The sequence below is a fragment of the Mastigoproctus giganteus genome, chromosome 1 (assembly GCF_048544385.1).
Source record: "Mastigoproctus giganteus isolate SK-2022 chromosome 1, ASM4854438v1, whole genome shotgun sequence".
In the NCBI taxonomy this organism is placed as follows: Eukaryota; Metazoa; Arthropoda; class Arachnida; order Uropygi; family Thelyphonidae; genus Mastigoproctus; species Mastigoproctus giganteus.
Window position 1 is genome coordinate 28,457,333 of NC_143575.1, and position 25,660 is coordinate 28,482,992.

The following is a 25,660-nucleotide window of genomic DNA, read 5'->3' on the forward strand; positions in this document are numbered from 1 at the left end:
GCATATTCTCAAATTCTCAATAATGATACTCTCCTTAACTTAGACCAAGGATGGGCATATGAGGAAGCAGAAGAAAGTCGAGAGTGTAATGAAGGTGCTAGTAAAGTGTGAGAAAAAGAATTTCCCCTATAAGAACTTGAAAAAATGTTTAGGGCAGTGGAAACTGCTTCAGACTTAATTTATGAATCGTGATCCAGACATAGAGTGTAGCATGATGAGCGTTAGAAAACCATTCAATGTTACTGAGAACTCCATAAAGAAAAGAAGGAAGAAAAACAAAATGGTGCAACTTAGATTAGATAGATTTTTCTTTAATCAGTAAAATTTTCTAGCTTTCATTTTATCAAAATAAAATTGTCATTGTTTCCTTTTTCAAAATAAAGTTTATCAATTAATTTCGTTCTTAGTCTACCTCATTACTATTTGTATTTATTATTTTTCTAACTAATCATGCATAATTATTTCTACTATAAAAAAATCCTTGTGTGATACTCACGTGTCATTATTTTTCCCATTGAAACTATTCCCCTTTTAGTGCTGATTCAGTCAGTGTTGTAGTTTTTTCCAACGCATTAACCGCACTGTGTGAGGTATTGGTGTATTTACAAAAAAACAAGTGTCCAAAATTAAGATATTAAAATCTTTATTACAAAAAATCAATATGAACATACTGGAAACATTTCAAAATATGATATACAAAGTCTAGATATATTTTTTCACTTAATATTGTACCAGCACACAGTTGCTATACTTAGTTTAAACATGAGCAGAGCTATCTAATGTCAGCTTTTAAGTATACATTAAATTTGACAGGATTTTTAATTTAAAAAAACACAAAAACCAGAAGAAAACTAAAACTTATTGGGGAAACTGGGAAAGTACCCTTGTTGGAAAAATTTCCGACTAAAACTAGAAAAGTTGGCAGGTATGTAAATCGATAACTATATCATTTTTATTTTCAATTGTTATCTGGTTACTACTACTTTTTCCCTTAATCCTTATAATTTTTGTTTCATGTACAGGGTGGTACATCATAAGTAAGGAAACATGTTTGACTGTAAATAACAATACTATTTTAAATATATATTTTAATTAATGCTAGCACAATGGAAAGGCTTACATAAACTTTAAAAAAAACTACACCATAGTTTTTTTTTTTTTTTTAATTTATTTTAAAAATAAATTACAATTTTGTAAAGACCAAAATGGCAGCCATATGTTCAATATGGCTGCCATTTTGGTCTTTGCAAAATTGCTGTCCGTTAGGCACAGGGCAATACACAGCAAAGCACAATTCCTCAGAAATGTTCTCTAATTCTTGAACTATTGACTGCTGAAGCTCCAGCACAGACCTATACTTATTACTGAATACTATATCCTTACCATAAGTAATTGCAGAATGTTAAATCTGGGGTGCACAGTGGCCACTTGTTGGAACTCTGCTGTCTGATTCATCAATCCAAGAACATTTTGTCTAAGAATTTGTAGGCAATTTTTGTGCAGTGAGCTGGTGCTTAATTCTGCATAAAAAAGCAATGCTGAAAATTGATTTTAGACTGCATTAATTGGAATTATTTTGCCTTTTAGCAGTCTCAGGTTGCTTTCTCCTGTCGTAGTTCTCTCAAAGAAATAGGTTTGAGAACACCTTTTCAAATTCCAGCTCATGCTGTCAAGCTGGAGCAATAAAATACTTGTCAAAGAATAAATGGGATTGTTAAGAGAGTAATAAACACAGTTATGCTGATTAACAATTCCATTTAGCTTAAATGTCACTTCATCAATTGGGTGCCTCCGTAGCCAGGTGGGAAGGAGCAGCAGTGCGTAGCACACGCTTCTTGATTAGACCAGGGTTCGAGCCCATCACCACCAAATATGGAGGATGCGGAAAGGTCAGGGAATGACCACCGCATATTCCCAGAGCAGTATGGCCTTAGTTGCTAATGCTCCTAAAAAAAAAAAATAAATAAAAAAAAAATAACTTCATCAATTCATAAAACATTGTTAGTGATATCTGGGTTTGTAACACTCGTGGCTAGAACCATTTGGCAAATTCCAATCTTCTGTCTGGATTATCCTCATTCAGACTATGTAGCAACATGAAATGAGAATTCTTGTATTTTAAATTTCTTTGTGATTCTATTTAAGCTTGATTTAGATATTTTAAGTTCTAAACTTCAGTTTCTGTGAGATTTTTTTGGCTTTCTTTCTTTCAATATCTTCAAGTTCCAAATTGGAAGTTGTATTTGAGATACATGGTCTCCCAAGTTTTGGTTGGTTGTGCATTGTCCCCACTTCATCAGACTTCTTCACAGTTTGCTTTATGTTCTTTACTGTGGGTGGTTTATGTACATAACACTTCTTGAATTGGCATGCAACTTCTGCTGTATTTTCATGTCACTTTACAGTTTCTCCTTACAGTCATCTCCTTCATTGTTAGGCTCATGATACTTTTTCTATTCAAATTATTCTGAAACGATAAAAAAAATATGAACTAATTTTCAAATAACTTATACATATTTACATCAGCAGTTATTCAAAATAAGTTTCCTTACTTAAGAACCATCCTATATAAGCATACAAATTTATATTCATATTCAACAAAATTTATATATTATTAAATATGTTTTGATTAACGTGGTTATCCTTCTTTGTAGCAGCTAGTTACCTTGTTACCTCTATGTATAGTATTGGCCTTCTTATTCATAGTAATTGTTCTATTTATAATTTGGCCTGTTACTACTTTTGTAATTAAAATTTTTTTCATTCTTTTATTAAACTGCATTTTATTAAAAATAATATGAATCCCCACAAAAAGTGTTTCATATTCTGTTGTATTCAGCACAAAAACAAGCTCATAGATCCTATAATGAGGAAAGTTGTGGAATGTATGAAATTATTTTCTTATTCATTTCTTAGTGTTAATTTCAAATATGAGGAATTAAATGTATATCAATTCATCATTTTTTATTTTAATTCCCCCCCCCCTTTTTTTCCCCCACAGCTCAAACTATGCCTTCCACAGTACCCACACTGTTGGTTAACCTTACAGAAATTGTAGTTTCACCAAAGTCTCGCAGAATTTCGAAAGATGTGCACAGCCCAACATCTCCAAAACAAGCTGTACCTGCAGACCCTCTTCAAAATATTTCTTCTAAAATGGCAACACATAGCAGAGCACAAAGGTACAATTTATCACTACCACTTTATTCTGCCCATAGTTCCAGTGCAGTGCAATCTAATAACCTCCGGTCTTCTGAAGTAAAGAGTCCACTACAAGAAGTTGACTTTGGATTAACAGATGATCACAGTCTGAATTTTTTAAATAGAGTATCAAGATATTTTCAGAATGTTTTTTCATACTCCCCTTTAGATAATTTAAGTATTCTAACGTCTGTAACAAGGATGCCAACACTGGTCCCACCTGCAGAAATTTTATCTGCTCATATTAGTTTAAAATTGAGAGTAATCCCATTACCTTATACTGAAGTAACATCTTCTTTATATCATGATGCACTTCAAGCCACAACTGTTTTTGTGAGTAAAAAAGCATTATTGCAGGATGACTGTTCTGAAATTCCAAATAGCTTTCTAGCCAAATTAACTAGAATATCAACTCCCTGGGAAAACCAAGAAAAGCTGTTAAAAAGTTTATCACCAGAGACACAAACTGGAAATTCCGCATCAAAAAAAAATGATAAAAAAGATAAAGACAGGAAAAACAGTCCAAAAATGGAAAAACTTCTTGTTGAGTCATGTGTTGTACGAGTCATAGTGGTAACCCCTTGGAACTGTGATATAGATTCCACTTTAAGAAGAAATGTTTCTTTTCATAATAATAGTATTGTAGTCCCTGACATACTTAGGAGACTTCTGAAACTGGAAGTTAGTACTTATGTTATTATGGAAAGTGTTCACCATGAACCATTTCTTATAGGTTCTATAAATCTGTGTCCTGTGTCGCATTTGGTAAGTGTTTAAAATTTATGCTCTACATATATAAGTTAGGAAATATTGATTTTGCATAGAAAATGTTTAGTACTGTATTGCAGTATTAGTAGTTAAGAACCTGTATATACATTTATCATACACTTCATGGAATTTCTTAATTAGTCATCTTTTTCAAAATCTGTGGATAATTCTATGACAATGTTTCTCTGATTATCCTGAAAAGTTTTAATGATTACAGTAAACCCCCGCTATTCGCGGGGGTTACGTTCCTGAGAAATGCCACGAATACCGAAAACGTGAATACTGAGTTATGGCTCCCATAGAAATAAAGGGGTTCCATTCCAAAGTATGAAATATATAAGAAAAACTAGTCTAAAATTTTGTCTATTTATGTATTATATGTACCTTCATAATATGACTATGTACATAGTGAAATGCAAGCATATGGCATAGAAATGAAAATAAGAAACAATTTAATATTAAATGTAATATTTATTAGAAATTTCAAACAAATCTTTCAAACCAGCGCCTTTGCTATAGCTAAAAAACTTATCCCGCCAGTGCTATCACCAGTTTCGCTAAAGTGTTGATAAAGGAGTTTTGCCTTTTCACGAATGATGAGTGAACTTAACGGAATTTTATTTTGAGTTCGGTCTTCTATCTACAGATTTAAAGCCTTTTCCATTTTTTCTAATTTAACATCACGAGTTGCAGAACAAATTTTTGAAACAATTAGCGCATTTTCACGGACACTACTACAGATTTTTTGATTGATCGTACCGTTGACTCATTGATTTTATAATGTTTTGCCACTGAAAAGACACTTTCACCATTAGAAATTTTGTCCAATAACTCAATTTTATTCGCTAATGTCATCACCTTCTTTGATCTTTTCACATTTCCCCTGTTATTTGTAGCCATATTTTTGTACGGGTTAGAAAGAACTTGTCCGTAATAAAGTCACTTTCTTCCATTAACACACTTGAAAAAGTCTGTTTTACACTGCAAAACAGTAGATTTATCACTTTTGTAAGCATATCAATTTATAAATTGATAATAAATTTATTCAATTTATAAACATATAAATTAAAAGCAAATGACGAAACCTTCCATGGCAAGCGCATAACACATACTGAACAAGGATTAGCAAGAAACATCCAAGCTTGCGATTTTGTCACCCCTCTCCCCCCACCCATTGAGCGCTATTTTGACCGGGAAAGATAATTTTTGCTACGCCCATGTTTTTTTATGGCGGAAAATGTTCAAGGTGCTTTAAAATTCACATTTTTTTAGGTTTCATTTTATGTTAAATCAGCGACCGCGAATAGCAGGGGTTTACTGTATTTTTCCTTATCTCTCTCTCTTTCTCCTTTCAAAAAATATTTTAAAATTATCCCCTGGTGGCACAGCAGCAGCTCTACACCATTGTTATTAAACTAACTTTCTATAATCCTTATGGAGGCTAAGTTAGGTTAGCTGAAAAATGCAACTTCCTGTCCCAGCATTATACACCGGTGTTCAAAGAAAGTGCATCACCTAGGAATTTCACCTTTCTAACCCTTTTTTGCAATGGTATGTTAAATTAATGACTAGCATCACAAATAGAAATATAAACAAAAGATATTTATTAATAGTTAAGGCAAAGCTAAGTAATATTTGACAGGTGCTCTAAAAATATTCCAAAATGAGCATTTGTAACCTTTTTTATTTTTATTATTATTATTATTATTATTATTATTAGCCATATGGTTGCAGGAAGCCTGAGGTTTATGCTGCACCAGCCAAAAAAAAAAATTCTCGAGTTACCCTGAGAGAGAGAGAGAGAGAGAGTGAGTGTCAGAAGTAAAAAGGAATCGAGAATGATGATATCCAACTCAGAACCCTGGGTGTGCCAAGCCCATATTCGCCAGATGTGAGCAACAGTTTTGGTAAACACGACAATTATAGCTGAAATGTTATCAAAAGCCCTCGATTTGCTTCAGTTTATCATTTTAAATGTAAAACAAAATGGAAAGTTCACCAGGTGAACACGAACACTAATATTTAATTGAACCGCATCTGGCCCTGATGACAGCAGCACACCGTCGAGGCATTGATAAGATCAATTTCTGAAGATAATCAACTGATAATTCGTGGTTCCAAACACAAATGATGGCCTCCCGAAGTTCACGAAGGGTCTTTGGTTTCTTTCTGGCAACTGCAGATTCCACACGATGCCACCAGTTCTCTATAGGATTCAGGTCTGGGCTGTTTCCTGGCCCGCTAAGAGTTGTGATCACCTTCCTTCCAACCATTTTTTTCACCTTTAAAAAATGTAAACTCATTACTATCGATCCTCTAATGCATAAATGAAGCTAAAGTAACTACAGAAGTACCTACTTACACTTTTTTTTTTTTTTTTTTCCGCCCGATGACAAGGAGCAGAAGCGGAGTCGTCCTGAAAGATGCAGTTACTTGGCAGATTGAAATGGTCTCTAATCGGCAGCAATTTGCCTTCCAATATAGCCAGGTATCCATTGGCATTTACGAAACCTTTTATAAACTGCAGGTAACCTACTCCGCCATATGAAATGCACCCCCATATCATTTGGCCAGTAGGGAATTTCACTGTAGACACCATACAGTCTGTATGGTATTCTTCAGCACGTCTAGTGAATTGTTTGTCTCCCATCAGAGCCATGCAGGTTGAATTTCTTCTCATTTGAGAAAAAACTAACTTCCATTGCTCGGGGGTCCATTTACACATGCTCCTTACACTAAATTAATCGGGCCTTTTTCATTTTTTGTGTGAGGAGGGGCCTTCTTCTTAGGATGATGGGCTACAAGCCCATTTTTGAAGAGGTGTCTTCTATTACTGTACTTGCTACCACTGCTGTATGTTCTTTCCATTCTCTTTTCAGCACAGATGAAGAAGCTTTACGATTTTTAAGGCATAAGCACTTCAAAATGCGGTCCTTTTTTTGGCGCAGAGCCTCGTTTGCATCCGGTTCCTTTTTTCCTATCAGTAGGACCAGTATTCTTGAGTTTGGAAAGAAATCGACTCACTTTTGACTGATTACAAGACACACTATAAGCAATATGATGGGAAGAACATCCTGATGTAAAGTAACAATAGCACTCTTCCTTCGTGGCGTCAACTGCACATAACTCGCCATCCTGACAAGCAAGGAATGACTGCAGCTCTTCCATAGCATGCTTATATAGCTGAAAGTAACAGCTAATGAAATATTATGTCATCACCTACGCATGTCAATCTTATCTGATGCAATCTGTAAGAAATAATGCCATATATTTACGTTATTCGGACGACAATTATAATTTTAAGGGGCAATGCACTTCCTTTGAACACCAGTGTATGTAAAAACCAAAGACCATTGATGCCAAAGCACTACGTTAAAAATGAATATTGGTTATTAAGCATAGGTCTTCCATATTTTCTTAGCATTGACTTTTATGGTACAGAAGAGCAGCTGTCCTGCACACATTAACCTAGTCTACAAAAATTCTTTTTTTAGGTAATCAAGAGAAATTTTACGAAACCTTCCTAAAAAAAAAAAAAACGTGGTATAATGTTTTCTTGGAATCAACAAGCTTTGCTTTCTGTGGATAGCTTTGAGAAAAACAGACAGAGAACTGCATTTTATTATTATTGTATTGAGTATTAACATTCCTTTTTCTCCAACATTTAGCAGAAGGTTTTGGTAAAGTAACGAGATGCAGATAGCACAACTAAGACAAAGATTAATTTTAATGCCTAAAATATGGGAGAGTGAGAACTTCACCATGTTTAAGTAGTATGTACTCTAAAAAAAATGTCTATAAAAGAGAAAGTATGGTTTAATATTTTGCAAAAATAATTACATTACAATATTTGAAAAATAATTAAGCAGTATTGCAACAAAATAAATCAGGAGCCAAAACTTTACTCAGTTGTATTTTTATATAGTAAACTTTATGTTAAATTTTTATCTAATCATATATCAATAAAAATAATTACAAGTGAAATTACATAACATATGAAGTTAGTGGTTTTACAGCCGACCAGGCTAGCCAGATGTAAAGTGCCTGCCTGGCAACCCAAAGGTCGCGGGTTGCCAGGCAGGCACTTTCGAATCTCAAATCCCGCCTCGGGCTTGGATCAAAGTACTACAAAAACCTTGGGAGGTGCATTATGGCCACAGAAGCCAATGCGCCAACAACTACAAAAAAAAAAAAAGTGGTTTTACATCCATGTAATATCATTTATCTTACTACTGAACATTTATTTTTGAAAATATTCTTTCAAAATTTCTGTTATGTACCGGAATGGCATACAAAGAGCCACATAATTTTGCAGTTTTTGAGGTTTGTTCTTGAAATGCAAACTTTGAAGAAAAAATGAGCATTTACTGTAACAAGATTGTACATTGTGATCGTTATGGTATAGCATATATCTAGAACTTGATTGCTGAGATATAAGGCAAACTGTATTAGCAGAATACATATTACTGCATTAGTTTAGTATAATATTGTATAGTCACGTATAGTATAGTATTAATCAGTTAAATTTAATAACTTTATTAATTTTCATTGTTAATTAATTTCATCGTATTTAAGGGGAAATCATGCCCCAGACTAGAGCAGCAAAGCAACATGCATGCAATACCGGGAGTGCTGTGGCTTCACAGCCAATGCATCACAGCCTAAAAAATGTGAAACTTGTGAAATGTTTACGAACCTTTCTGAAACAGACATGATCTAGCCAAGGAGGATGTCTTTGTTTGTTTGTGTGTGTTTGTGCGTGTACAGTGTCAAGAAATTAGGCGCCAAATCAGTGTTCTGGTGGTTGTTTATGAGAGTTGAAGAGCAGGGTAGATGCCTCAAAGGAATTGTAATGGGAGACCCCCCATCAAACTCTAAACTGTCCAACTCAATGCCAGATCTAACTCTTGTGCATCAGGCAACACAGCAGCAACCTTCAGGGCAGAATGTGCTGGTCCCACAGGAGCTAGCTATTATCGGTGACTCTATTGTCAGGGAGACAGGGAATATATTATGCAAAAAGGATAGGTGGAACAGGACCTGGGTACGTCTGCCAGGGTCAAAAGTTGATGACGTAAAAGAGAAAATATCATCTTTGAAGGGCACAGAGGGTGATATGGTTGTAGACATTGGCGCTAATGACATTAAGAGTAGGAGATCTGCGGACTTACTTAACAAGTACAGATAAATGTTGAAAAAAAAGTTGCATGTTAGGTTTAAATTTGAAAGTGTCCGCAATTCTGCCCAGACATGATAGGAGGGAGTATATGATGAGAGCCTTGTCAATCAGTTCAGCCCTGGAGAGATTGTGCAAGGCTAGTGGGGTAGAAATTTTTACAGTGTGGTCTGTGCTTGTTGACAGGAGAGATTGAGATTATTTCTACAGGGATGGGGTTCACTTAAATGGAAAGGGTGCAAGAATATTTGCTGATGCTATCATGGCAGTGCTGGGTGGGTCGGAAAACTACTAGCTTGGGGGGATTCACAGACTAATAGATTAACGATAGCCACTGGCAGAGGTAAAAGCGTTTCTTACACTGCTTCTGTTGGAATGAGCACCAGTCTGGAAAGGTATTGGGGATTTCAAGGGCTGCTGGAAGTCATCATGGAACAAATACACTGGTATGCAAAACTCAAGGACCAACACTATTTCTAAAGGTTACAACCACAAAATCTTTACTTAAGATACTCTTTACTGATGAGAGTAGATTCAGTCTCAGCAGCGATTCTGGATGTCAGCTAATCAGGTAAGAGGTTGGCACCCTGCAAACATCACTGAAAGGGATCGATATGGCGGTCGATGTGTCCCCAGACGAGAACACATCGATATGGTGGTCGATGTGTTCTCGTCTGGGGAGGCGTTATCTTGGGTGGATGTACACAACTCCAGATACTGGAAGGCGGTACTGTAACCAGTGCACATTACTGTACTGAAGTAATCCTTCCCCATGTGCGTCTGTGCTGAGGTGCCATTGGCCCCGAGTTCATGTTTATGGATGATAACGTCACACCCCATCGCGCTGCAGCTGTTGATATGCTTTTGGAAAGCGAGGACGTTGTTCATATGGATTAGCCTGCCCGTTCCACCAATCTAAATCCCATCAAACACATATGGGACACTCTGGGGAGACGCCTAGTGGCACACCCACCAGGAAATGTTTACCAGCTGAAGATGGCGCTGACAGAGGAATGGGCGATGTTACCGCAGGAACTTATCAATAACATTGTTCTAAGTATGTACAGGCAGTGCAACGCCTGCATCGACATTAGGGGTAGCCATATCTCCTACTGAGGACCACTTCTTCCCTTTGTTCCATCTTTGGAAGTAATGCATCTATATCATGGCAGCCAGTACTATGTTCCATTTTTGAATAAAGTCCCTCTGTACCGTTTTGTTTTTGTGTCGGTGTTGTTTCCTTCATCATTTCTGTACCTCATGAGGTTCCTTTGGTATGCTTTTTCCATATCCAGGCCACTCCTATGAGAAGCTAAAGATGAAAACGCGACTGGTTCTTAAATTTTGCACACCAGTGTAAATACGTGGGTTGTGTCAGGGTAACTAAGAGTAAGAACGGGTGCATGTATACTTGCATGTACCCCAATGCTAGAAGTGAAGTAAATAAATTTGATGAATTTGAGGTGCTGGTGAAGATATCAAAGGCTGATATTGTTGGGATATCAGAGACATGGTGTCACACAAAGATAAGGAATGCAGAATTGGAATTTGGGGAGTACAATGTGTACAGAAAGGATAAAAAGAGAGGCAGGGTGATGCTGTTAGTTAAGAAACACACAAGATATATTTGTGTACTGATGTAGGTTTTACTTAAAGATTGTAACTACCATTAGAGGAAGGGTGCTTTCGTAAAGGTGACTACAGTGGTCTCAAACAGTTTTTAAATTCTGTACAGTGGGACCAACTAATGATGTCACCAATAGCATTATTCTAAATGGGAAGCATTCAAGGAAGTAATTTTGGAAGCTACTAGGCTTTTTGTTCCAACTAAGAAATGCTGTTCTAGGTTTAGGCTCAAATGGATGTCAGATGAACTAATGAGACTCGTGGCAGAGAAGAAAAATGCATTAGATGCACATAAATTGTTCGGCCGACACAGAAGCCTATGGTAGATACAAGCTAGTCTGCAATTAAGTCACAAAGTATGTTAGGCAAGCGAAGGCAGATTATGAAAAATCTTTGGCAAAGAATGCAAAGAAAAACAGGAAAGACTTCTTTACTTATATAAACTCTAAAAGGAAGGGGGATAAATCAGATTGGTCCACTTGATATTAATGGTTTGACTGTGGACGATCATTCTCATATTGCTGCCAAACTAAATGAGTATTTTGCATCTACATTCACACGAGGAGCTATTCAAGGAGAGGGCCAGATGTTTATCAAATTTTAACAGGGAGTTAAATGATTTTGACTGAGAGCAAAGTGGAGGAGAAATTGTTGAAGTCAAACATGAGAAAGGCACCTGGGGTGGATGGGATCTATCCAGTTATATTAAAGGAGGTGGCAAAGGAAGTAAGCAAACCCTTAGCCATAATTACGAGAGCATCCTTGGACTTAGGGGAAAGACTGGAGATGTGCAAATGTATCTCCAGTTCACAAAGGGGATCAAAGGGTGACACAAATAATTACAGACCTGTTAGTTTGACTTCTGTTTTGGGAAAATAATGGAGTCACTAGTTAAAGAAGCATTGTAGCATCATCTGGACAAGGCTGCAGTAATAATTCAGACACAGCATGGGGTTTGTTAAGGGGAAGTCTTGTCTGACCAGTTTGATTGGATACTATGACGTGGTCACAAAGGAACTGGATACAAAAATAATTTTGAAATCATATACAGTCAGACCTCTCTTTAACGAACTTCCATATAGTGAAATTTTCTGTGTAGTGAGCTTTTTTGATTTCCCCTTGGTCATTACATTGAAAATAGTTTCCCTGTAATGAAGAAAATTTCCATATAACAAACTGATTTCAAGAGACTTGGGTACGCATTGTTCGCACCTCTGGCCTTTAGGCAATAAAGCTGATGCTGTAGAAAGCATGGATTGAGAGCTAAAAGGATTAAGAATTAATCCCTTTAGCTTTTAATAGCTAAATGCTTTAATTCCACGAATTAAGAGCTAAAACATTTTACAATTTAATAGTGCCTGTAAAACCCTGCAGGAGGAAACTGCCTAACCATGGCATGGGATAGAAAAAGATGGAAGTTTGGGAGAGGCCTTTGCCCAGCAATGGGTCAGCAGTGGCTAAAAAGAAGTAATACCTGTACAACTTATACACTACTATGCCAAGAAGTCCCGCAGGCATTGGCTTTGGTCAACTTATTTTCTACCATAAGCATCCTATTATATAATTAGGAGAGAGTGATTTTCCTTTATCTCTGAAATTCATCTGTTGTTTCGAAGAAATGGGTCATCCACACTTTCACTAAATTTCACCTGTCTCTGTTTACATGGTAGCTACAAGTGGTCCCTAATTTCAGCTTTGTTTTTACTACTGTGGAAGTAACCTTACAGTGTCTAAGAGGAAATCCTTGAGTGTTTGAAAATCCTTGAAATCCAGGAAATCGTGGCATTAAAAAAAGAAATCGCTTTAAAATTTGATATCCTTGCCAGTAGTGTCAACCATTCTGAAAAACTTTCATTTCTCAAACTCTTTGAGGAAATGAAACCCATTCGGAAGTGTGCAAAATTATGCCTTTGGAAAGATGTAAATGAATCAGTTTTTAAGTGGATGAAGTTGATTCGAGGCTAAAACATGCCGATATCAGGGCTCTTGATAAAAGAAAAGACTATGGAGTATGCATCTTTTCTGGGGCACAAAACATTCCAAGCCAGTTCTGGTTGGCTGGACAAATTTAAAAAGCATCACGGCAACACCGGCAACCTTCAGAGCAGAATCGCTGGTCCCACAGAAGCCAGTTATTGTTGATGACTCAGTTGTCAGTGAAACTGGAAATATATTGTGCAAAAAGGATAGGTGGAATAGGACCAGAGGTATGTCTTCAAGGGGCAAAAGTTGATGATGTAGAATAGATATCATCTTTTAAGGGCACAAAAGGTGATATCATTGTACACATTGGCACCAGTGACATTAAGTATAGGAGATATGCAGATTTACTAAGCAAGTACAGGTCAATGCTGAAAAAAAGTTGCGAGTTAGGGTAAAATTTGGTGTCTGCAATCCTGCCCAGACGTGATAGGAGGGAGTATGTGATGAGAGCCTTGTCAATCAATTAGGCCCTGGAGAGATTGTGCAGGGCTCATGAGGTAGAATTTTTCTCAGCGTGGTCTGTGCTTGTTAACAGGAGAGATTGCTTCTACAGGGATGGGATACATTTAAATATAAGGGGTGCAAGAATATTTGCTGATGCTATCGAGGCAATGTTGGGTGGGTCAGAAAACTGCTAGCTTGGGGGGATTCACAGGGTAATAGATTTAACAGTAGCTGCAGACAGAGGTGGAAATAATTCTTGCTCTGCTTCTACTGGAATGAGCAGCAGTCTGGAAAGCCAGTTGCTGGGGATTTCAGGAACTGCTGGGGGGTCATGAAACAAGTAAATATTTGGGCTGGGCTGTATTTGGGCTGAGTAACTAAGAGTAAGAACTGGTGCATGTATACTTGCATGTACATCAATGCTAGGAGCATAGTAAATAAATTTGATGAATTTGAAGTGCTAGTTAAGACATCCAAGGTGGATATTGTTGGGATATCAGAGACATGGTGCCACTCAGATATAAGGGAGGCAGAATTGGAATTTGGAGTACAATGTGTACAGAAAGAATAGACAGGATAGGAAGGGAGAAGAGAATATGCTGTTAGTTAAGAAACATAAAATCTAAGAAAGTACATCCAGTTGACATAGATGGACAGTGCAATGTTGAGCTAGTTTGGTGTGACATAAGCACTGGGAAAGCAAAAACGAGGGTAGGAGTTTGCTATAGGCCTAATGACTCTGATGAGTACAATGAACAATTATGCAGAGAAATAGAGAAGGCCAGTAAATCAGTGTCTTATAATGAGGGATTTTAACTTCCCAGATATAGACTGGAACTTGTGGGTTGGTCACTCGCACACTAGCAAGCCTTTTGTGGATTTATTGGATGATTGTTTTCTACAGCAGCATGTTAGAGAGGAACAAGAGGGAGTAACAATCTTGATCTGATTATCAGCAGTGATTATTCATGCATTAAGAATATACAGGTAAAGGAACCACTAGGTGGCAGTGATCACAGTGTACTGATGTCGGATTACATAAAGATGTAACTACCATCAGGGGTAAAGGGAAGAGTTTTTGCTTTCGTAAAGGCAACTATAGTGGTTTCAGAGATTTTTTAGGTTCTATACAGTGGGACCAACTGATGTTACCAACAGCAAATTCTAAATGGGAAGCATTCGAGGAAGTAATTTTGGAAGCTACTAGGCTTTTTGTTCCAACTAAGAAATACTGTCCAGCTATGAATATGCCTAGGAAGTAAGCGGCCTCAAATGGATGTCAGATGAACTAATGACACTTGTGGCAGAGAAGAAAAATGCATGGGATGCACATAAATTTTCAGGCGACACAGAAGCCTATGGTAGATATAAGCTAGTCTGTAATGAAGTCACAAAGGAGGTTAGGCAAGCAAAGGCAGATTATGAAAAATCTTTGGTAAAGGATGCAAAGAAAAACAGCAAAGACTTCTTTGCTTATATAAAATCTAAAAGGAAGGGGATGAATCAGATTGGTCCACTTGATATCAGTGGTTTGACTGTAGATGATCAACCGCACATAGCTGCCGAACTAAATGAGTATTTTACATCTACATTCACACATGAGGAGTTATTCAAGGAGGAGAGGGCCAGATGTTTATCAAACTCTAACAGAGAGTTAAATGATTTTGTAGTAACTGAGAGCAAAGCGGAGGAGAAATTATTGAAGTTAAACATAAGAAAGACGCCTGGGGTAATTTTGATCTATTCAGTTATTTTAAAGGATATTGCAAAGGAAGTAAGCAAACCCTTAGCTATAATTACGAGAGCATCCTTGGACTTGGGGATGTCCCCACGAACTAGAGATGTGCAAATGTATCACCAATTCACAAAGAAGGTTCAAAAGGCGATACAACTACAGACCTGTTAGTTTAACTTGTGTTCCGGGGAAAATAATGGAATCGCTGGTTAAAGAAGCATTGCAGGATCATCTAGACAAGACACCAAGTAATAATTCAGACACAGAATGGGTTTGGCAAGTGGAAGTCTTGTCTGACCAATTTGATTGGATACTATGATGTGGTCACAAAGGAACTGGATGCAAAAAATAATTTTGATATCATATACTTGGAATTCAGGAAAGCTTTTGATACTGTTGCACATGAAAGACTACTGTACAGATTGAAGCAGTATAGCGTTAAGGGCAAGTTGCTACAATGGATGAAAGGATGGTTGAGTGGGAGAAGACAAGAGAGTGGTAATCAACGGATACTGCTCTACGTGTACTAATGTTATTAGTGATGTCCCTCAGGGTTCAGTGTTGAGTCCATTGTTGTTTTGTATATTTATTAGTGATATTGATGACGGTATATCAAGCTTAATGTCAAAGTTTGCAGACGATACAAAGGTTGGCAGGGTTGTTAATAACAGTAATGATAGTATTCTGCTGCAACAAGATCTGGAAAAGTTGGGCAGATGGGCTGAGAAGTGGCAACTGAAGTTTATCATTGACAAGTGCAAAGTACTGCATATGGGTAGCAGTAACACCAGAGTAATGTACCAACTGGGTGGTGTTACACTCAGTGTAGTGGAGAATGAAAGAGACCTGGGGGTAATTGTGCAGTCAGATATGAATTTTTCCGAGCAATGCAGACAGGCTGCCAGAGTAGGTCATGGGGTCTTTTCAATGATATACGGGAATTTTGCAAACAGGAATAAGGAGCTGATTATCCCCTTGTATAAGGCCACACCTTGAGTAATGTGTACTGGTCTGGAGGCCATTGAATGTGTGATTCTGCCTTTTAGTCCAGAAAGGTACTCTGCAGGATGGCACAGCAAGTGGACTAAATTTGCACCAATGAAATTCTAATTTTTGAGCGGCGCATGAAATGTTAGGTTTGTTACTAGTTCTGAATATTTCTCATTTCTTAATTTTTTTAATTTTTATTTTTTGTTCTTGATAGTGCAATTCTCTGTAAAGTTAAAATATTATTTGGCCTGGCTGTAGTTTGGGAGAACACATGTGGACATCATTATGTTATGCGTGTTGCAAGATTGAGCCCATATGCAGAAAGATTTCTTGGCTTTCAGTAATAATGTTTGATAGCTAAGTAACTTCTCCTCTAGCAGTATGTTCAAAGGAACATGCAGAACGTCATTGTTCATCATTGAATTGAATGTTCAAAAAAGAACACGATATAATTGCTCAAAATCAGTACTCTTGCCATGAATTTTAAATGGGGGAGTGAGTTTACTGAGCAGATTTGTGAAACTTACCAAGATAATACACTTTAATGAAGGGCTGGCTGCGATCCTGAAACATAACTTATGCAGATATAAATACACATATTATGAGATTGAGCCCATATGCTTTCACAAAACACAGTGCTCAGTCCATTGATAACTGCAACACCAGTATTTTCGCTGCCAAAAGCAAAAGCATCTATGAGACTATAATTCTTTCTGGTCAGCCACATTTGGGCTGTATTGGAGAGTATAAACAGATGTAGAGTGGATTCCGGTTATTTGGGACACATCGGGACTAGTGCATTTTGGCCCGATTAAGCGGCTGCCCCAGTTATGCAAAGTTTCATGTAAATAGTTAAAAATACAGCTTTACGATTGATTTTCTGTATGATCAAATCACGTTACAATGGACTCACCATAGTAAAGTACCGTTCACTATGCGATATGTAGTAAGCGCCGGTCATCATGATCACGTTTGTGAATTGAATTTTAATTCTATAGGAGGAATATTATCCACAGGCTATAAAAGTAAAGATATATTAAGCACAAATTTACACTTTATTACCTTACCAATTAAAAAAATAAGTGAAAATCAGAAGAATATTTTTCACAGATTAACAAAATAAAAATAAATTTACACTTGCATGCATAGCTTAATTAATATGTACTATAATAAGTACATACTAACTAGTTGATATATCTGTTCACTGACATTTGGGGGTGGGGTTAAAATTTAAAATAGTAAAAAAGATAAGCAATTAATAACAAATAATGGGCATGCACAAATTACAACACACAATATGTGCAAGTGTGATGAGGAGTAACAAGTTACAAAGCTTAAAAAATATGAATGAAGAGAAGATTCTGAAAATTTATTTTTTTATATGATTGAAGATTTCATGGAAGTGTAAACACATTTCACCATAATAACCCACAGAATTCCAGCTGTCGGTATTATTGCAAATTCAATAAGATCGAGTTTACAATCTGTTTATAATAGATTGCACTAACAGAAAAGCCCAATAAACAAGGGACTGCTAATTGTTTTATGGTTGTGACCTCCAGAAATCTGACCGTACCATGTGGTATGGTCGGAGACACTCGTAGGGTAATCTCGAGTGCTGCAGTCTCCTGCCCTGATTAAACGGCATGTTGTCCCAATTAAGCGAAGTAAACCCTGGCTCTTTTCTCGATTGGGTTCTGTTCTTTAAGATTTGTCCCAAATAAATGACTGCCCCGATTAACCAGTCGCCCAAATAACTGGAATCCACTGTGTGGTGCGTACACAGTAAGCATCCAGTTATAGTGATCATGTTTGCAAATTGAATTTTGATTCCAATAAACGGCGATTCTTTATAAGCAAAAATCGACAAATATTACCCAGAGACTATAAAAATAAAGATATAAAGGACAAATTTACACTTTATTACCAAAGGATTATTATCAATTAAATGATACATGAAAATCGGAAGAAATGATATGTGAAAATCGTAAGTATAAAAATAAATTTATACTTTCTTGCATAGCTTAATTAATATACATATTAATTAAACATAACGCTTTGTAATATTATTATAATTTAAAATAGTCACTTATTTTAGATTGCTTTAAATTATCACTACAAAGTCTATTTATAGATTTTTCAATATTGTATAACAGTCTATATTCACAGTCACTTGCACTAGTTTCTTCCAACGCTCTCCTCAGGATGGCTATAGCTTGAAGTTTGCCGTTTTTAAGTGGAATTCGTTCGGGTTCATCTTCATTTTCCTCCTCCTCCTGATTTTCATGTATCATTTAATTGATGATAATCTTTTGGTAATAAAGTGTAAATTTTTCCTTTATATCTTTATTTTTATAGTCTCTGGGTAATATTTTTCAATTTTTATCAGTAACAGACTGGGCAATTTCTTCATCTGTTAAAGCTGTAATAAATTTTGGATCACCATCTATGTCCACCCAATCATTAAACTCCTGTTCACCCATGTCTTCAGGCTTTTCAACACGATCGGTATCGTTACTTAGTTGACTATCATGAATAATTAATCCACATTTTTTGAAACAGATGCTAATGTGGGTTTTGGAAACTTCATTCCAGGCACTCATTGTCATATGAGGTGGATCTAGAACAGTTATTTGCTTTGCGATATCGGATGATGTTGCCAAACCACCTATAACTTTGGATAAGCTGGGCAGTTTTCCAAAACCAGTTCAATTTTTTTGTTTTTCTTATCCAGTTGTAAATCCCATTTACAAAGATAGTCTTCAAATAAAGAAGCTGTTATCCAAGCGTTGGCATTATTTGCATATACAACAGGCAGCTGTTGATCCTTTAAAACATCTAGGTGATATACTCTTGCCAATAACTAATGGCTTCATCTTGATTGTTCCTATCATGTTGCATGTTAAAAGAACTGTAATCCTATCCTTTATCTTCTTTCCTGCAGATGCAGAGCAATTTTTAAAAATCATGCAGTGGTCTGGAGTAGCCCTGTAGTACAACCCTGTTTCATCTGTATGAAAAATGTCTTCCAGATTATAAGTGCTTAACACAGTTTGCCAAGAGTTTTCAACCAGGTGTCAGGTGCAGAACCATCGGAATCCTTTTTTCTCTGTGAAGATTTTTGTAAACAATATCATGCCTCTCCTTCCATTGTCAGCCATCTGTCCGCACCTTAAAACTCTTCATGTAGTTTTTTGAAGAAGAATGCTATGATTGATTGGTGCATTAAATGAGCTGCCATGTTTGAACCAAATGAACAGAGCTTCATCTACTGTTTGGCATTTCACTTCACACTTCCTTTTTCTTGTTTCACTAATCACATTAGTGTTTAATGTGTGATGCGATTTTAATAATTTTGATAAAGATGACTGAGGCACTCCTAATTTTACCGCTGCTTCCCTTTGAGACATATTGCCCTAATTTTAATATATCGTGCATTTCTATAATTTATAACTTATCTTTTACACTCAAATTCGCTCTTTCTGTACACTGACTTTTTTTTTTTTTTTTGGTAGTAAAATTTAAAACACAGTAAAAAAAATAAGCGTCAATCAATAACAAAGCACACAGCACACACAAATTGGAACTAACATGACATACGCAAGTGAGACAAAGTTTAGAAATAAAGAGTGGATTTCAGTGAAGGGGGAACATTTCACCATAATAACGTGAAAACACAATTCCAGCTATTGGTATTATCGCAAAAGGAATAAGATCGAGTTTACTCCCCATTTATTGCACTAATGGGTAGCAGTAACCCAAGAGAAACGTACCAACTGTGTGGTACTACACTCAGGGAGGTAGAGAATGAAAAGATCTTGGAGTAATTGTGCAGTCAGATATGAAGTTCTCTGAGCAGTGCAGACGGGCTGCCATAGTAGGTCACGGAGTTTTTTCAATGATATATAGGAATTTTGCTAGCAGAGACAAGGAGGCAATTTTCCCTTTAAATAAGGAAATGGTCAGGCCACACCTTACTACGTAGAGGTCTGGAGGCCTCATTTTAGGATGTAGAGTTGCTAGAACAAGTACAGAAAAGGGCAACAAGATTGGTGAGAGGAACAAAGGGGTGCACTTACGAAGAAAGACTTAAGTTCTGCAAGTTGCAGCATCAGGAGACTGGCACCTGCAAGGTGATCTGATTAAGGTGTATATAAGGCCTTGAATGGTTTGAGTAGGCCTTGAATGCTGATGGGATACTTCTGCTTGCTCAGATTAAGAACCTGAGGGGGCATAGATTCAAATTCTAAGTACTTGAATGGATTGTGCAGGCTCAACACTGATGGGATTCTTCCTCTTGCTTAGATTACAGAAGTTTGCCTTTAGCCAGCAGGTAGTTGATTGCTGGAACAGACTTCCATCTCTTGTTGTGGAAGTTGATAGCTTAAATAAATTCAAGGCACAACTAGACAAACATTTGGAATGAATGGATCAGTGAAACGGGGGTGTTTTTTTGGCTGATGCTGTTACAAGCTTGCTTTCTTGCATCATGTGCCTCTACTAATGCTAAATTGAGGAAAGACATTTGTAGAATAGATGTGCGGAAGTTTGCCTTTAGCCAGCGGGTAGTTGATTGCTGGAACAGAAATCCATCTGTTGTTGTGGAAGTTGATAGCCTAAATAAATTTAAGGCTGAACTAAACATTTGGAGTGACTGGATGGGTGAAATGGGAAGGTGCTTTTTTCTTTTTTTTTTGGCTGATGCTGTAAGCTTGCTTTCTTGCATCTTATGCCTCAGCTAACAGAATTACGTTAACAGAAAAGCCCAGTAAACTGGAAACTGCAAATTGTTTTTATTGTTTTATAGTCACCTCTATAAATGTGGCCTCCAGAAATGTGCTTTAGAAAAATATCACAGAGGCATTCAAAATTGATCCTTATAACTGAAAATGTGAATCTAATAAACAATGAAAGTGTAGTGCATTTTATTGATTTGAATTGGTTCTTCGAAATTTGTTTCTATAAAGCGGCTGAGTCTAATAACCAGCGATCACTATAACCGCGCTTGCTGTATATATACAGGGTGATTCACTACCAGTGCGACAAACTTGCAGGTGTAGGGGGCACAAAGACGAATCGGAATCACATAGCATTACAGGGTCCGAAATGCCTTCGTCATGCGGTAGAGGACATTGAACAGGAGGTCGTGTGAACAGCGATCCCGCTGGAAGTCAGCATTTGCAAACCGGTTCCCGAGGCAGTAGGATGGACGAGTATTCAAACGTTGAACTGGCCGACATGCACCTCACGTATGGAGCTGCGGCTGTAATGGGGCGCCGCTCTGCGCTTGTACCAGGAACGTTTCCCGCATAGTCATGCTCCTCATCATACGATTTTCGCACGTGTGCACAGAAGGTTACGTGAGACTGGTTGTTTCACGAAAGGTACCATGAATCGAGAGCGAACGACGAGGATGCCAGACAATGAGGAGAATGTCCTACGTCTTGCAGAAGGCAATCCGAGTAAGAGTACTCGAGCGATAGGCCAATGATTGGGTATTTCCCAATCCACTGTATGGAGGATACTGTCAACAAACCAAATGAGTTCATACCATCTGCATTGCGTCCCGTCATTGGAGCCTGCGGATTATCCACTCTGGAGGACTTTTGCTACGTGGTTTCTTCAACAGAAACGGTTCGCAAATGCTGACTTCTAGCGGGATCGCTGTTCACGCGACCTCCCGTTCAACGTCCTCTACTGCATGACGAAGGCATTTCGGACCCTGCAATGCTATGTGATTCTGATTCGTCTTTGTGTTCCCTACACCTCCTGCAAGTTTGTCACACTGGTAGTGAATCACCCTGTATATATATATATATATATATATATATATAATCAAGAATAATGATATAGAGAAGCTATATGATATAGGGGGGGAATTAAGTTTGAAATTAGATAAGTCTGAATTACAATAACATAACTTATGGATCAGGGACACTGCTATAGCAAAACGTACCCAACAGCCATAATGTGTATATATGTATATATAAAATATTTTAAGTATAAAATATTGTAGGTAGAACATGTTAAGGAGCTTTATGTATAGAATTAAACTAATGAATTTACTGTATACCCTGGGAGCGATATATATTATGAAAGAAGGGGGGGGATGAACCGGAAAATAAAATAATGATAAGAATTGCAAAAATTGAAAAAATATAAAAAAATAGAAAAGATTTTTGAAAAAACGGCCAAGGTGAAAATAACATTGCAGTCTCTTTCATAATTTTTGTGTCATCATCAGAGGTCATCCACTTAAATCATGAAAAAGACAGCAATGCTCTTCTGTTTCCAACATGTTCTGTATGCATAGGTTCACGTGTGAAATAGCCACGTGGTATTTTACAAATTTAGATATTTCAATTTAAAATTTAGTTTTTAAATTTAGATTTTAAATTTAATTTACAAATATGGTTTGTGCGAAAATTAAGTTAATGTGCTAATAAAATTAGCACATTAACAGAATAGAAACTAACAGAAAAAAAACAAATAACAATGATACTACAGCCCATTTCCTGGATCTGGATATTGTGTTAAAGAACAACATAGCTACCATCAACCTGTACAACAAACATGATGCATTCAACTTTAATATAGTTAACCTCATACAATGGAATTCCAATATTTCCAAAGAAGTACATGCCAACGTTATTCTAGTGCAAAGCATCAGAATAGCAACCATTTGCAGCAATAATGAAACAGTTACTGATAGCATCAGGATATTATACAAAAAACTTATAAACAACCATTTTCCTAAAGCATATCTTCGCCATCACATCGGTAAAGCCCTTAACATCTTAAGGCACAAAAAACTAAAGGATATTAATATAAATAGCATTATCGGTAAATAATTATTCCCGTACACATCAAGTATGTATATAGTGTAAATACAATACACTAGATTTCTGTGGTGTCTTACAGTCTAGAAAACTTGTACCCACCAATTGGCCTAACACAGTGTATTAATCTTGTAATTATATTTAAGCTTAACTTTATTTCATTATACCACTCATTTACATAACTGACATTAAATACATGATGCACTTACTTCCAGACATTCGTTCAGGGTCCTAACTATAGGAACGGGTTTGCAACCCCGAACCACCCGAGCCCAACTACTTATCTCTACTATAATCATCTTTCTACTTTACTAGCCTCTACTTCCTATGTCCTGTGAGCCATTAGTATACCAAATGCAACAGCAGGACTCTATTTTCTAACTTTACCCAATCTATTTTTCGCCTTAACAAAGTTTAGCTGCCTTCTACCGCTACTTTGTCAGCTATTATATTTCTTAACTATCCTGGGCAATTTGAACTTCATGCATTTAACCTAGTGCATCATAACCGCCCATTTCATTTCAATCCAAACATGCATGATATTTTTTTTTTTTTTTTTTTAACGCTAGGAGCCACTAGCTTACCCACACATAAATATACTGGTAACCCACTAACTCAGTCTTTTGGTCAGTTCTACTAGCAACGGTAAGTCCCTGGCTTACGGTCTATACAGATATTCCTTACTTTTGGCTTTACGTTTTTCATTTTCAATTCTTTTCACTTACTTCTGTAAGGTCATCCATGATTTGTATGCATCACATATATCATAACCACTTTTATTAGCACATTAACTTAATTTTTGCACAAACCATATTTGTAAATTAAATTTAAAATCTAAATATCTAAATTTGTAAAATACCACGTGGCTATTTCACACATGAACCCATGCATACAGAACATGTCGGAAACAGAAGTAAGAGCATTGCTGTCTTTTTCATGATTTCGGTGGATGACCTCTGATGATGACACAAAAATTATGAAAGACACTGCAATGTTATTTTCACCTTGGTCATTTTTTCAAAAATTTTTGGTATTTTTTCTATTTTTTCAATTTTTGCAATTCTTATCGTTATTTTATTTTCCGGTTCATCCCCCCCTTTTCTTTCATAACATATATCGCTCCCAGGGTATACGGTATATTCATTAGTTTAATTCTATAGATAAAGCTCCTTAACATGTTCTACCCACAATATTTTATACTTAAAATATTTTATATATATTTTTTTTTTTTTTTTTTTTTAATATTGACAAAAATAATAAGAAAAACACTGAACTCTATATGAAAATAAAGGTCTGGGATCCTGAATTTACTGATAGCAGTAAAAAGTTGGCAGTATGGTGTTGCTGATCAATTGCCTATTTACCCTCATTTCTTACTTTCCCTCACCTAACTTATCTTAATGAAACAGTTATGTTAGTTTAGGAGATGGTTACAAGTTTATCAAGTTCTTATTTCTAATTTTCCATTGAAAGGACAGTGCACTAACAAATGTCATTGATCACAGTTTGTGTTAGCATTGCATAGGAAAAGATGCCAGTGCATGATGTGCTGTGCTACTAGTGCATAGCACCTCTTCACTTATCCTGCTAATAACCTCCCTGTATATTGTAGTTGGTACATCAGTTGCAGTAAACAAAGGAGCAGCAGTGCGTAGCACACGCTTCTTGATTAGACCGGGGTTTGAGCCCATCACCACCAAATATGGAGGATGTGGAAAGGTCAAGGAATGACCACCGCATATCCCGGAGCAATATGGCCTTAGTTGCTAATGCTCCTAAAAACCAAATAACTAACTAACTAAGTAAACAAAGTTGTAAATTCCTTCTGACCACGGAGGCTTACCAAGTATGAGTAACAATAGTTTCCAATCTAAGTGGTCAAAAATGCTTTTCAAATACCACCCTTCAGTAGTTATAATGCTGTGTCTGGATATTTGTGATTTATATATTTATTTGTGATATATTTCAAATATCACCCTTCAGTAGTTATAATGCCCTGTGTCTGGATATTTGTGATTTATTTATTTTTTTTTTTATGGTTACTGATATTATTACTACATTAAAAATAAATTACTTAATAAAGAAATTAAGTTATCAATTAATAAATAAATTAGTTTTAGTACTTAAGTTTTTGAAAAGTTTAGAAAAACTGTTTTTGGGAACAAAATCATTATGCAACTCCTTTAATTCACTTTTGTAAAACAGTACTTCAAAATAAAATGAGCAGTGCACACACACACACAGAATCTTCTTTAACAAAAAAAATTGAAAAGAAAACTTTGTTAATAGCAAACATTAGTGTTTCACTACTGCAATAAATTTGAAATCTCAGTGGTTTTATGCTTTCTTTGCCCTTGTGAATAGTTCCCTTTTGCTGCAGGAACCAGTGAGCATTACTGCTGCAAACAGTCGACCACACTGTGGTGAGCATATCTAAACTTACTCACATAAAAGTTCGATTGGCAAAGATAATGGTTATAAACTCACATAGAGGGCATTTTGAATATGACTGAATTCACGTTTGTGGGACTTAAGTGGACTTATCCTAGAACTTCCTTGAAAGGTATCAAAAGAAAAAAAATAAGAAAAAGAAAGGTATCAGCAGGATCAAAAGGAAAAAAATGGGAATTTTCTTTTCTCTCTCCCTCCTTTAGAGTGGAAATTTCACTTCACATTGACACTGACTGGTTAATGGTAAAGCCAAACATAAAATGCTTGAAATGCTATAGTACTGTAGTGTTCGCATAGTGGTTGAGTTGTTTGGGGAAAAAAAGTAATTTGTTGACATTGGATTTTGAATATGTATCAGATATAATTTCCAGAAACATAATGAAGACTAATTTTTTTAAAGAATGGAGATGGAATATGAACAATGAAAAAGAAATCTTAGTTTGGTAA

The 25,660-nt window shown here is 36.4% G+C and overlaps 1 protein-coding gene across 2 annotated transcripts in view; it reads left to right on the forward strand.

The window, feature by feature from the left end:
- The window catches only part of LOC150090664 (peroxisomal ATPase PEX1-like), a 311,554-nt gene that overhangs the window by 133,970 nt on the left and 151,924 nt on the right, over positions 1 to 25,660 (forward strand). For both annotated transcript variants that reach the window (XM_090379348.1, XM_090379356.1), the window contains exon 6: positions 3,002 to 3,966. In XM_090379348.1, the coding sequence (XP_090235474.1) occupies positions 3,002 to 3,966 (965 nt within the window). The remainder of the gene's footprint in view (positions 1 to 3,001; positions 3,967 to 25,660) is intronic.